Here is a 13429-nt window from a genome sequence, read left to right on the forward strand (position 1 = left end):
CACTGGCCTAGAGCGCACATTAGTCGGAGGCGCCCCACCTGCCCGTTCTGCCACTGTGAGGGGGCGCGTCCTTTTCGCCACTGAGAGAGGGCCCACCCGCCTATCTGTTCTACTGTTTAGAGGAGGCCCGCCCGTTTTGCAGCTGAGAGGGGGTCCCCCCCCAACCGTTCCGCAGCTGAAGGGGGCCTGCCTGCCCTGTGTAAAGTGGGGCAGCTGCCGTTGTCCGCTCGCCACAGAGCGGTTGACTGATCAGTCTCACTACAGTCCACCCCACCTATCCTCTCCGCCCATAGCTACAGAGAGAAGCTGGACACTTTAGGGAGGCGGAAACTAAACGAGAAAGTCAGCTGTCCAGCTGACGACCAATAGAATGAAGAGGAAGGAGCTCTGCGCTCTGCTAGGAGACCCCATGTCAGGAGAGGCATCCCTGGAGGCACGTGTGAAGAGGCACAGGCAGAGGCACTGAGGCTGAGCGGCTAAAGTACTGAGGGGGAATCTACTGACAAAGTAAGTAAGTAATTGCCAGTGCAATTGATCCCATACTCCACCACCACTGCCTCTTGCGGATTCCATCCCCCCACAGATCTCATCCCTGATGGGGGGGGGGGGGATCAAAAAGAGTCACTGGTGGTGGTGGGGGAGGATTGTACCACCACTGCCGCTGATCTCACCCCCCTATCAACACTGCCACTGTTTCCCCCTTCATCACCACCACTGCCACTGATTCCAACCCCCTCACCACCACCGCTGCCACTAATCTCATCCCCCTATCACCACCGCTGCCACTGATCTCATCCCCCCATTCACCGCTGCCACTGATTCCCCCTCACCCCCACCTCTCTCACTGATCCCCCTTCACCCCCACCGCTGCCACTAATCACACCCCCCTCACCACCATCGCTGCCACTGATCACACCACCCTTCAACACCACTGCTGCCACTGATCCCACCCCCCTCATCACCACCACTGCCACTGATTCTACCCCCCTCACCACCACCACCGCTGCCACTGATCCCACCCCCCTCACCACCACTGCTGCCACAGATCTCATCTCATCCCCCCATCACTTCTGCCACTAATCCCCACTAACCGCCACAGCTGCCACTGAACCCACCCCCCTCACCACCACCGTTGCCACTGATCCAACCACCATCGCTGCCACTGATCCCAGCCCCCTCACCACAGCCATGGAGCCCAGTAAAACCTACCTGACCTTCTTTTCATTCTGGTGGTGAATACAAGGGGGCTCAGGAAGCAGGGCAATGGGGAATCTGATTATGGACAGGAGGGGGTGATCAATAAAGAGGGGGATAATTGCAGAAACCAACGTCCCGTATGCAGGGCTGGCCCAAGAAATTGTGCTGCCTGGGTCCAAGAATAAAATGCTGCCCCCCCAACAAAAAAAATCACGCCTAACAAAAGGCCCCTACATCCAATATTTTACATAAATATAACATTTGGAAAATAATATATATACTGTTATCTTCTTCCATAACTCACCCCTGGACTGGTCCACCAAACACTCACTGTCTGTCTTCACTCCTCCTGTCACTCATGTGTCTGCCGCGCCAACCGCCCTAGAAGATCTAGTCTGCCCTGCATGAGATGGAGTGCGCTGACGTCTGAAGTCATTGCGCACACCACAATCACATGAGGGACGTTCCCCGGAGAAGACGCTCCGCCTCCTCATACTCATCAGTTTGTATTATGGGCGGCAGTATGAGAAGGAGGAATGCCGTCCGTATGCGCCACAAACTGATGACACACAAAACTGCTCATAAAAAAAAAACTTGGGAGTCAATTTGCTGCCCGTCTTCAAGTGCTGCCTGGGTCCAATGGACCCAGCGGGACCCATGGTAGGGCCAGCCCTCCCCATATGCCTCCCCCTATAACAGCTAAAAGCCAGCAGAAGGGGAAGGAGGAGAAGTCAAATTTGACCTGCTGCAGGGAGACCCATACAGGGGATCGGTTCCTGTAATTCCCCCCCCCCCCCCGCACCAGTCACCCCCCTTTTCCACAATCCAGTTCCTCCTACTTCCTAGCCAAGGGGGGGGGGGCTGCAAAATGAGGTTTCACCTAGAATAATAGTCAAAAATCCTTGCACCAGCCCTGTATATACAGTAACACCTCCACAACAGAGGGAGGTGTTTTGTAATAAATGGAGATAGCATGGAACAGTGCTCACTGATGACAGTCCAGGGGCAGAGTGTACAGGAAGTTATCTGCTTACAAAATTTCTGGCTGGATGAAAAACTATTTTTTGTGCATGTTAAACAGATATACAACATAATAAAATGCTTTAGATGGTAAATTTACCAGACCAAAAGGGAGCAAATAAGAAAAATGTAAGCTTACACACGGGCTGAAAATTGGCTGAAAACAGTTTAGCATTATAGACATGGCCATCCATGCAACAGAGTACAAAAAGCAGCTGAAAGTAAAAGAAATATGTGTATTTGTTTTTTAGGAAGGGGGGGGGGGGGTGAGTTAAATCTACCAGTATAACTGCAGTAAAGGAAATGGGAGTATTTGGAAGACACACAGTTTCCCCTCCCCCATGTAATCAATCACTGCTGAATAAGTCTAGCTTTCCGCACCACCCGTGTAGGATCTTCCTGTCTGCAAAACAAGGTTTACAGATTAGGATTTTAAGAATCTGTAAGAAAATCCGCTTTTTTAAGTTTATGAATAAAAACATTCAACTTTTAAATACCAACAACTTTTGCTCTAGTAAGTTAAAAATATGCACAAGGCTTTTTCAGGGATGCCCGAGAGCCAGAAATATTTCAGCAGACCAGATGTGACCGTCTGGTTATTTTTGTCTTTGCTCTTTGTTATAAACCATCTGGTTTTGACCAAGCCATTCATAAATCAGGATTTACTGAGCACAGGAGTATTTTACAGTTAAGAGATGTATAAGGGATGACTGAGATGGTTAATGTCAGTTTCCTACATTGCTCTCTTTAATCTGTGCAATTCCCATATGACCAATATACAGCTCAAAGTTAGTGCTGCTCTGTCTCATCTGTTGTCATTTTACGCACTCAGCAAACATGAAGGCCTTTTCTCTTAGAAGGTTTAGTAGATACTCCAAAGCTGCATGGCTTAATGCCCAATACTGCCAACGGGAAGGGGAGTCTGATTCTAGAGCCAGCTTACATTGTTGTACCTGGTGGCATCTCTGGTAAAGGTACATCCACTGGTAGGAAGAAGCACCACCTGAGAAACTGGAAGCAAGCATTTTAGTTTAAGCACACAATGGCTGGAAGAAAAGACATAGCTAGGGGTTCCATGGCAGGACATAATTGATGAAAGAGTGGACTTTGATTTACCTCTTGCCATGGTGCAAAGAAGTGAGCAGTTAAACAAGGCAAATAGATTAGTGCAGGTATGCAGAGCTATGAGATAGTGCTGAGAGTCACAGGGCAAGCCCATTTTGCCTTTCCATTTTTATAAAGTGGAAGTAAACCCTCCTATCATTTTCAGCCAAGGAAGCTGCCATCTTGGCCTCTGTTCAATCTTCAACTGCCATGGTGCTGCACATGTGATCAGTTATGACACCAGCCATTGGATGGTTTGACAGTTTGGTTGAGAAAACAACCAATGTAACTGTTTTTTGAAAATGTTAAATCTATGGGTTTACTTCTGCTTTAATTTTGTTGAATATGTAAGAATGTTAACATAGCTTTTAAACATATTCAGCCATTTTTAGTGAATAGTCTGGTCAATTCCTAGGAAATTACAGTACAGCATCCACACCTAATTTCAAGTTTTTTTTTATACAGTCTGTATAATTTGTACCGATTCTACACATCCCGTATAAAATCCAATGTGCGCACTGCTCTGCTTCTCACCTGTTGGCTCCTCACACACTCAGCATGTACATAAGGCTTCTCTCCTCCAAGACTCTCCGGGAGCTCTTCAGCCTCAACATACTTTGTCAATTCGGATGCTAATACAACCTGCAGAAAATACAGACAGTATTGAAAAATCCACACAAATAATGTATGTAATAACCCTTGATTTTACTTGCAAACATACTTAACATTCATATACAGCTATACAAGGGGGGTGCACAGTAAAATAATACAAGCCAGGGGCGTGCATACAGGGGTCACAATTGTGACCCAGCCCCATGTTCCAGTATGGCCCTCTGAACACCTGAAAAGGAGGGGCAGCAGGGCGACATGTAGAGGAACTAATCCAGGAAAATGTAGGGGATCAGTTCCTCTACATGCCGCCCTACTGCCCCTCCTATTCCCCTTCTGCTGTGATCAGGCCCCTGTGTGCTTCCCCCCCCCCACACTCGTGCGTGCACAGTAGGGATCGTCCGATTATCGGCAAATCCGATATATCGGGGGCCGATATGCACTTTCCCCGATAAATCGGAATCGGCCCCTGAGGTTACTGATATTGCAGATATTTAGTTAAAGTGCTTGTACCGTGGTGATGCCTGCAGCTAGAGGCCTCATCCTGGTACCGGTGTCCATAGCCGGCGGTCGGCTGACTTGTAATGACAACTGATGTGGCTGAGAAGCTGCTTGGCTGTCATCACTAGGAGCTGTAAGAGACGTCCCCCCCCTCCCACCGCCTTCTGCGGCTCGCCCGGGTCTCCCGTCCCACTGGGAGACCCAGGAATCCTACCTCCACCGCACCCACCGCCGAAGAGAAGACTCGGGGTCTCCATGTAAAAAATCTCAGTGCCGAATTAAAAAAACTGACAGCATTCAAAACAGCCAAACTTGGCATTTGAATGCTTTTTGGTGTCAAGGAGGGGTTTGGGGTCTTTTAGACCCCCAGATCCCTCCACAAGGAGTACCTTTAGCAAAATAAAAAAAGTTTTTTTTACATGTCTGAAAATATCGGCAGATATCGGCCAATACCGATATCCGATGATCAAAATATCGGTATCGGCATTAGAAAAACGATATCGGTCGATCACTAGTGCACAGCGCTGCTGGGTTCCCCCGACCTTTCTCCTGCCAGCCAAGGGATGTCTCAGGATGGAGAGCAGGGAATAGGCCAGCAAATGTGTCATTTATCAGCACCTTCCATGTCTTAATGAATAGTCAGTGATCCGTAAACTATGTTTACTACACTTCAGTTTGTGAATGAACAGGAATCTCTCTACAGAGTTATTCCTGTCCAATTTATTCTGTGCTGCTGAGGCTGCAGAGATGGAGGTAGGTTTTACTTGTTTATCTGCAGTCTTCCCCTCTCTACACCCTTTCAAAAGTGCAGATTGTGTTAAAAATCTTCCTTCATCTGTCAGGAGCACAGAGGAGGGGGCAAAGAGGCTGCATTTACAGTGTGTGAGAGCTGATTGGAGGAAAGGAACATACCCCCCCCCCCCACACAGCAGAAGAACTGTGTTCTGAATAGACAAGCTCCAATCTGAGCCCCCCCCCCCCCCCCATTTGTGTCGGGAAAACTTCTCAGAAGTGACTCATGCTGACAACAGGGGAACGAAGTGCCAGAGAGAAATGACACTTACAGCTTTAGAAAAAGATAAGTAAGCACTACTGATATATCTACTTTGCTCAAACTCTATGACTCAGGTTTACAGCCACCAAAATCTCTCTTCTCTGTCTCAAAGGTGAAACATCTGAGATCTGTTGAGACCCCTGATATTCCACCAAAGAATTGAAATAAATTGTAAAAAATAAAAGGTAAGATATAAAATAAAATGGAAAAAATAATAAAAACTAAAAAATAAAAAAAACTACTGACACTAGTGGTGGAACTACCAGGGTTGCAAAGGTCGCACTTGCGACTGGGCCCTGGCATTTTGCCACTGTTGAGGGGCCCCTTTATGGTTTCTTGCCCTTAAGGTTCTATTTACATCTCTGACACAAAACATTCTGATGAATATATGAAACCATCAGACTGTATATGAAAATGTTTTTGTTTTTTTTTTTCAAAAGGGTGGCCATGAGCAGTATAAGCAGGTGGTTTAGCTTTGGTTTTATCAACAACTGACCGTTCAAATAAGCACAGAGATGCAGCCCCTCAAGACTGTATCCATGCCACAGTTGTGATGCTTTGCAGCAAAACATAACTGGCATGTTGTATTCCGTGACAATGTTGAACATGACCCACTGAAATAAAAAGAGCTGTGCCAAGTCGCCATTTTGATGTTAAAGCAGGCAGTGAGGAGGGGACATATTGCCTACTCACTATCTTTTAAATGCCCTCTTAAATTATAACACACATATGAAAAAGCCCTAAGAGTGCTCAACCCTTAGGCCCCTTTCACACTGAAGGACCGATCGGGTCCCCCTGTCATTATTTCCGGTGGACCCTATCAGACCATCTATTGCTGTCTATGTAGTGGCGAATGTCAACAGACATGTGTCTGTTGACACCCGCCAACATGCGATTCGATTCTATCCACTAAAACAGAGGGATGGGGATCCATTCCCCCCATAGAGAACAGCGGGCAGTGTCCGTGTCCGCTCTGCATTGGTGGAGTGGACATGGACCTGTCATCCCCTTGCTCAGCGGGGATCAGTGGACAGATTTCCTGCTGATCAGGCGGATCTGCTGCCAGAGTCCGCCCTGTGTGAAAGGGGCCCTAATCAAGACAGTTAAGCATGCTCAGTTCACTTGTGAGTCTACTTATATTTTCACACATTTTTCCTGTGTTTATTTTTCGAAGCACATAAAAATGCATGGAATGATTTCTCATGGGTACATTCACACTGTGCGTTTAGGTGCAGTCAGTTTAGCTACGTCTAGAAAAAATAGAACAGTAACTCTAATTGTTCTTATTTTATAAATGATCACATAATCTCTGTTATTAGCTGCATAAGGGGCTTGGAGCGGTGGAGAAAAGCAGCACACTGATCTTCTCAGTAAAGAGCTGTGCAGGGGTATGTGTCCGCACAAGTCTGATCATCTTAACATGTTTCGCCAATCACTGGCTTCTTCAGGAGTTTTATGAGTATTACATACTGAACCACAGAGTGTACTTGATGCACAGACAAATTTCATCAACCGTGCTTCCAAACATCACCCTGGGAAGTATTAGTGAACCATAGGAAGGGCACAAAAGTCAACAAAAAACTTCCTTATTACATATAAGGGAATGATATTTGTGCTGTAGATCAAAAAGATGATAAAGTCCACAAAACACCAAACTGGTTAGATTATTTATTCAAAGTGTGCATAGTAGATGGATTTGTTAAGGAAACAAATGTCATCCTCCTGAAGAAGCCAGTGATTGGTGAAACATGCTCAGATTAAGTAACTACATGAATAGACCATATGGATACATATTCTTAATGGCTGATTTTTAAGAAATTTGATCATCATCAAATGCTTTTATACTGTACAAGCAAAAAAAAAAAAATTGTTTTTATCATTAAGTTGTGTCTTTGGTGGTACCTTAAAAACCCCAAGGTATGAATATTTCTCTAATAAACGTTTATAAACAAAGAAAAAAAAAAAAAAAAAAAAAAAAAAAAAAAAAAAAAAAAAAAACCCCAAGGTATCTATTCTAATTAGATTGTAAGCTCTAACGAGCAGGGCCCTCTCATTCCTCCTGTATTGAATTGTATTGTAACTGTATTGTCTTCCCCCCTACTGTAAAGCGCTGCGCAAACTGTTGGCACTATATAAATCCTGTATAATAATAATAATAAATAAAAATACTGTCCACATAACTTCCATTTGAGAGCCAGGGTGAACGACAGTCCCCACCAATTAGGAAACATCACAGGCTGAAGATCACTGGAAGGAAAAACTCTAGTCTGACATTATCTTTATCGCCCAAGGTAATATATAAAGGGTTTAAAAAGGTTAATAAAAAACAAATAAAAATAAAATAAAAATGAAAAGGTTTAATATAATCATAAATCCCAGCAGTTACTCTCCTGACAGTAAAATTTCATTCCTTACAGACCCTTATAAAATATTAGTGCAATGTCTACTTCAATAAGCATGGCCAGTAGCCCTGTGTACTTGTTTATTTTAAAAAAAGGAATAAAAAGAACTTTATAATGTGGAAATAGCTTGTATGCTTACATATAGAACATTTATATTTATTTTTGTATCTGCTCAGATGTATTTTTTAAATCCCAAAAAAAAAAAAAAGTCCTATGTTGACACAGCACCAGAGAGTTTCCATTCTAGAAGATTATTTCCTTACTTAAAGCAATGCTTCAGAGTCCAGGAAAAACTGCTGGACTATGGAAACACTGATGAACAGTAACACGTGTGAACTGTCAAAACACTTCCATCAATGGCTGTCTTTATGCCTGTGGATGAGCAGTGTGGCACCCAGCTGCATCATTGTCTACTTATTTCCCTGTTGATTTAATAATGTGCAATGTAACACATGACTATATATAGTACAAAGTGCTTGCCTGTGTTTGTTGAAGGTCACTTTGAACTGTAGCAGCATTTTCTTCATCATAAACAAATAAGGTGCGATTTAGACAGCCGTGGACTGCGTCCTGTAGACACAAACTCTTAGTTATGATTGTGCATAAATAAAAACAGTTCATAAAAAAGTAATCATTCCCTTGGTGTTTTTTTATTTTTATATTGTTACATAATGTTGCATCACATGGTACTTTATTTCTGTTTTCTTGACATTGAATAGCAGAAATGGAATCTAATATGTCAAAAGCAAAACCGATCTATGCCAAAAACATAGATACAATAAAGTAAATATAAAGTATTACTATATATATATATATATATATATATATATATATATATAATATATTAATATTATAACAGTATTATATATATATATATATATATATATATATATATATATACTATATTAAAGGAAAAAGAAGGGGGAAGGTGTATGGCGCTGCCAAAAAGTGCTGATGTTTCTGTATGTCCAAAAATAGGTGTTAAAGGTGTATACAATATAAATCACCACTATAAATAAAGTGTCCAGTGCATCGTATGTGTATTCCTAATAAATATGTGCAATACTGTAGGATAATTCAACTCTGTAAATGATAAATATTTGTGCTAAACTGTGAGAAAAAGTGGATACAAAATAGGTAAGAATTGGTAGGTATACAGTATGATAAGAAAAAATATATAAAATGTATGAAATATACAAAATATAAAAAATAAAATATAATATAAAAGGTTGGATCCACTTAAAGCCTTATAATCGTAAAATACAAAACATCAAGTATGGCATAAATAAGGTGCACAGTAGGTATATGAATATTATGGCAACAATGGTACAAGAATAAATAAGTCCGTAACACCTAAAAAAGGGGCAAATAGTCCCACAATGCTAAAAAAACTTTTCCTAAAAAACAGGGCAAAAAGGTGACTTGAGTGCAGGTGTTCTGATGATAGATATTAAAGGTGCTCAGGTATATGGTGACCATTCAGTGCTCCCCGCACCCCTTGGACCGCACTCACCAGAACTATATACCCCTGCAGGGGTATCAGGCCTTGAATCTATGATCCTGGGTCTCCTCCACTGACCATCAAAGTGGTTGGGTGGTCCAATTATCTGCCCGAATCTTGTAAACCCGGTTCCTTGGAATTAGGGTCCAAAGGTGTACCGATATATGGGGGAAGAAGGCTCACATAGAGTCTCATTTACAGAGTTGAATTATCCTACAGTATTGCACATATTTATTAGGAATACACATACGATGCACTGGACACTTTATTTATAGTGGTGATTTATATTGTATACACCTTTAACACCTATTTTTGGACATACAGAAACATCAGCACTTTTTGGCAGCGCCATACACCTTCCCCCTTCTTTTTCCTTTATTCTCACTATATTCTTAGGAATATAGTATAAAGGTAGGCTGCAGCCAACATCAAATATTAGAAATCTAAAATTACCCTAAGCGCGGATTTTTTACATTTCATATATACTATATTATTATAATATTATTATTATATTATAAAGTATTGTAAAGTATATATATATATATATATATATATATATATATATATATATATAACTATTATATATATATAATATATATATATAATATAATAATATTATAACAATATTATTATATTATTATTATATGATATATGTATATATATATATGTATATATATATATGTATATATATATATATTATAATAATATTATTATATATATAAATATTAAGTATTATAATAATATTATTATATATATAAATATTAAGTATAAAGTATAAAATAAAGTAAAGCCTAACTACAATGCATTCAATGAATGAGAAATATTTGACCAACACACATAATAGCCTAAAAACAATTATTATTATTTTTTTTTTTTTGTCCCATTCGCACAGATGGAAGGTGCATGCACTTTTAATGGAAAAATTCCTATGTAGATATTTTATGAAGAGACCCCTGAGTTTTCTGAAGCACTGTGTATCATAGTTTATAGCCCTGCTATTAAGGCTAGTTTTTACTTTTTTTTCTTCATCCTTTGTTGCAATGCTTCTGATCTACTTCAGCTTCTTTGCAGCCACTTCCTGTCTATATGCACTCACTTCAGAAACACATAAATAGCACCTAATAGAAGAGAAAACACATGGCAATGTTACCTTGCTGTTGTGAAGCATTTCTAGGAAAGCCTCGTTGTTGGCTGTGCAATCTCGAAGATCCAAAATAAGGGTCATTCCCAAATCACGCACATCAGACCTGATGGAAAATAAAAATGTTTCTGGATATACAGTATATATATATATATATATATATATACATTTAACAGCCACTTTATTAGGTACACCTGTTCAATTGTTTGGTAACACAAATTGCTAATCAACTAATCACATAGCAGCAGTTCAATACATTTTGGGCATCTAGATGTGGTGAAGGCAACTTGCTGAAGTTCAAACCGAGCATCAGAAAGGGAATTTAAGTGACTTTGAACATGACATGGTTGTTGTTGCCAGACAGGCTGGTCTAAGTATTTAAAAAAACTGCTGATCCACTGGGATTTTCATGCACAACCATCTCTAGGTTTTATAGAGAAGGGTCCGAAAAAGAGAAAATATCCAGTGAGCAGCAGTTGTGTGGACAAAAATGCCTTGTTGATGTCAGAGGTCAGAGGAGAATGGGCAGACTGGTTTGAGATGCATAGAAAGGCAACAGTAGCGCAAATAACCACTTGTTACAACCAAGGTATGCAGAATACCATCTTTAAATGCACAACACATCAAACCTTGAAGCAGATGAGCTACAGCAGCAGAAGATCACATTGGGTGCCACTCCTGTCAGCTAAGAACAGGAAACTGAGGCTACAATTCACACAGGCTCACCAAAATTGGACAATAGAAGATTGGAAAAACATTGTCTGGTCTGATGAGTCTCGATTTCAGTTGCGACATTCAGATGGTAGGGTCAGAATTTGGTGTAAACAACATGAAAGCATGGATCCATCCTGCCTTGTATCAATGGTTCAGGCTGGTGATGTAGTGGTGTGGGGGATATTTTCTTGGCACACTTTGGGCACCTTAGTAACAATTGAGCATCGTTTAAATTTCACAGCCAGAGTATTGTTGCTGACCATGTCCATTCCTTTATGACTACAGTGAACACATCTTCTGATGGCTCCTTCCAGCAGGATAATGCACCATGTCACAAAGCTCAGATCTTCTCACCACTGGTTTCTTGAACATGACAATGAGTTCACTGTACTCCAATGGACTCCACACTCACCAGATCTCATCCAATAGAGCACCTTTGGGATGTGGTTCCCAACACCTTGTTGGATCTATGCCACGAAGAATTAAGGCATTTCTGAAGGCAAAAGGGAGTCTGGCAAGGTGTACCTAATAAAGTGGCCAGTGAGTAGATACTATATATACTGTATATATATATATATAAAAATGTTTCTGGATATATACACTATATTACCTAAAAGTATTTGGGACACCTGCCTTTACAAACACATGAACTTTAATGGCATCAAAGTCTTAATCTGTAGGGTTCAATATTGAGTTGGCCCAACCTTTAACAACCTATAACAGCTTCAACTCTTCTGGGAAGGCCGTTCACAAGGTTTAGAAGTGTGTCTATGGGAATGTTTGACCCTTCTTCCAGAAGCGCATTTGTGAAGTCAGACAGTAATGTGGACGAGAAGGCCTGGCTCACAGTTTCCACTCTAATTCACCCCAAAGGTGTTCTATCAGGTTGAGGTCAGAACTCTGTGCAGGCCAGTCAAGTTCCTCCACCCCAAACTTGCTCATCCATGTCTTTATGGACCTTGCTTTGTGCACTGATCCATATTATTTGGTGGAGAGGGGGTATTATATTGTGGGGTTGTTTTTCGGGGGGTTGGGCTTCGCCCCTTAGTTCCAGTGAACTGGTGCTTAAAGGGGAAGTCCACCCTAACACTAAAATCGCAAAATCTACAGACATCCACAATCTAAGACTAACCTATCTAGCCCTATAAAGAAAAAAATCAGTATACATACCTTTTCTGAAGCCGCTCCAGTCTGGTCCAATGCTGAGCTGTCAGTGACGGCTTCGCTATAAGGGCGGGTGCAGGGGAGGCAACCGACAGCAGAAGCCCCATAGTATAACTATGGGTGACGTCACTTCCCATTCATTTCACAGCTGTTGTCGGCTGTATCCTCTGCACAGCTTTTGACGATAGAGACCGGACCGGAACAGTTTCAAAAGAGGTATTAATGTTGATTTCTTCTTCTTTACAGGGCTGGATAGGTTAGTCTTAGATCGTGGATGCCTGTAGACATAGCAATTTTAGTTTTAGGGTGGACTTACCCTTTAAGGTATCAGCATAGCAAGACATTTTGCACAATTTCATGCTCCCAACTATGTAGGAACAGTTTGGGGATGGCCCCTTCCAGTTCCAACATGACTGGGTAAAGGAAGGTTTATAAAGACATGGATGAGCGAGTTTGGGGTGGAGGAACTTGATTGGCCTGCACAGAGTCCTAACCTTAACCTGATAGAACACCTTTGGGATGAATAAGAGCACAGACTACAAGCCAGACCTTCTCGTCCACAAATGCTCTTCTGGATGAATGGTCAAACATTCCCATAGACTCCTTAACCTTGTGGACAGCCTTCCCAGAAGAGCTGAAGCTGTTAAAGCTGCAAAGGGAGGGCCAACTCAATATTGAACCCTAAGGACTAGGACTGGGATGCCGTTAAAATTCATGTGCGTGTAAAGGCAAGCATCCCAATACTTTCGGTAATATAGTGTATGTCTGTAAATATGTATTATGCATTCATTCTCTGCTTTGCACATAACATAAAAATGAACACCTACATTTCAATAAAACCATTTCAGAAAAAGATTATTAAGTGTTTGAGTTCCTTTATATCTCACTATTAAACTGTTAAGAAGTCATATTTTAGACCATGCCAGATACTATAGATAACTACAGATGACTTGTAAATAGTGTAACCAGGTTCAATTGAAATGCAAAGTGCTATTGGTCTTGTGATACATCACCGTAAACAG

General features: G+C 41.6%; 1 protein-coding gene across 1 annotated transcript in view; it reads right to left on the minus strand.

The window, feature by feature from the left end:
- ARHGEF40 (Rho guanine nucleotide exchange factor 40) overlaps window positions 1–13429 on the minus strand; it is a 159606-nt gene that overhangs the window by 61225 nt on the left and 84952 nt on the right. The window contains exons 6-8 of the mRNA XM_082266862.1: window positions 10539–10635; window positions 8368–8457; window positions 3856–3963 (exon numbers count right to left, since the gene is read on the minus strand). Of these exons, the coding sequence (XP_082122988.1) occupies window positions 3856–3963; window positions 8368–8457; window positions 10539–10635 (295 nt within the window). The remainder of the gene's footprint in view (window positions 1–3855; window positions 3964–8367; window positions 8458–10538; window positions 10636–13429) is intronic.

Source organism: Pelophylax lessonae, assembly GCF_965119305.1.
Source record: "Pelophylax lessonae genome assembly, chromosome: 1".
NCBI lineage: Eukaryota > Metazoa > Chordata > Amphibia > Anura > Ranidae > Pelophylax > Pelophylax lessonae.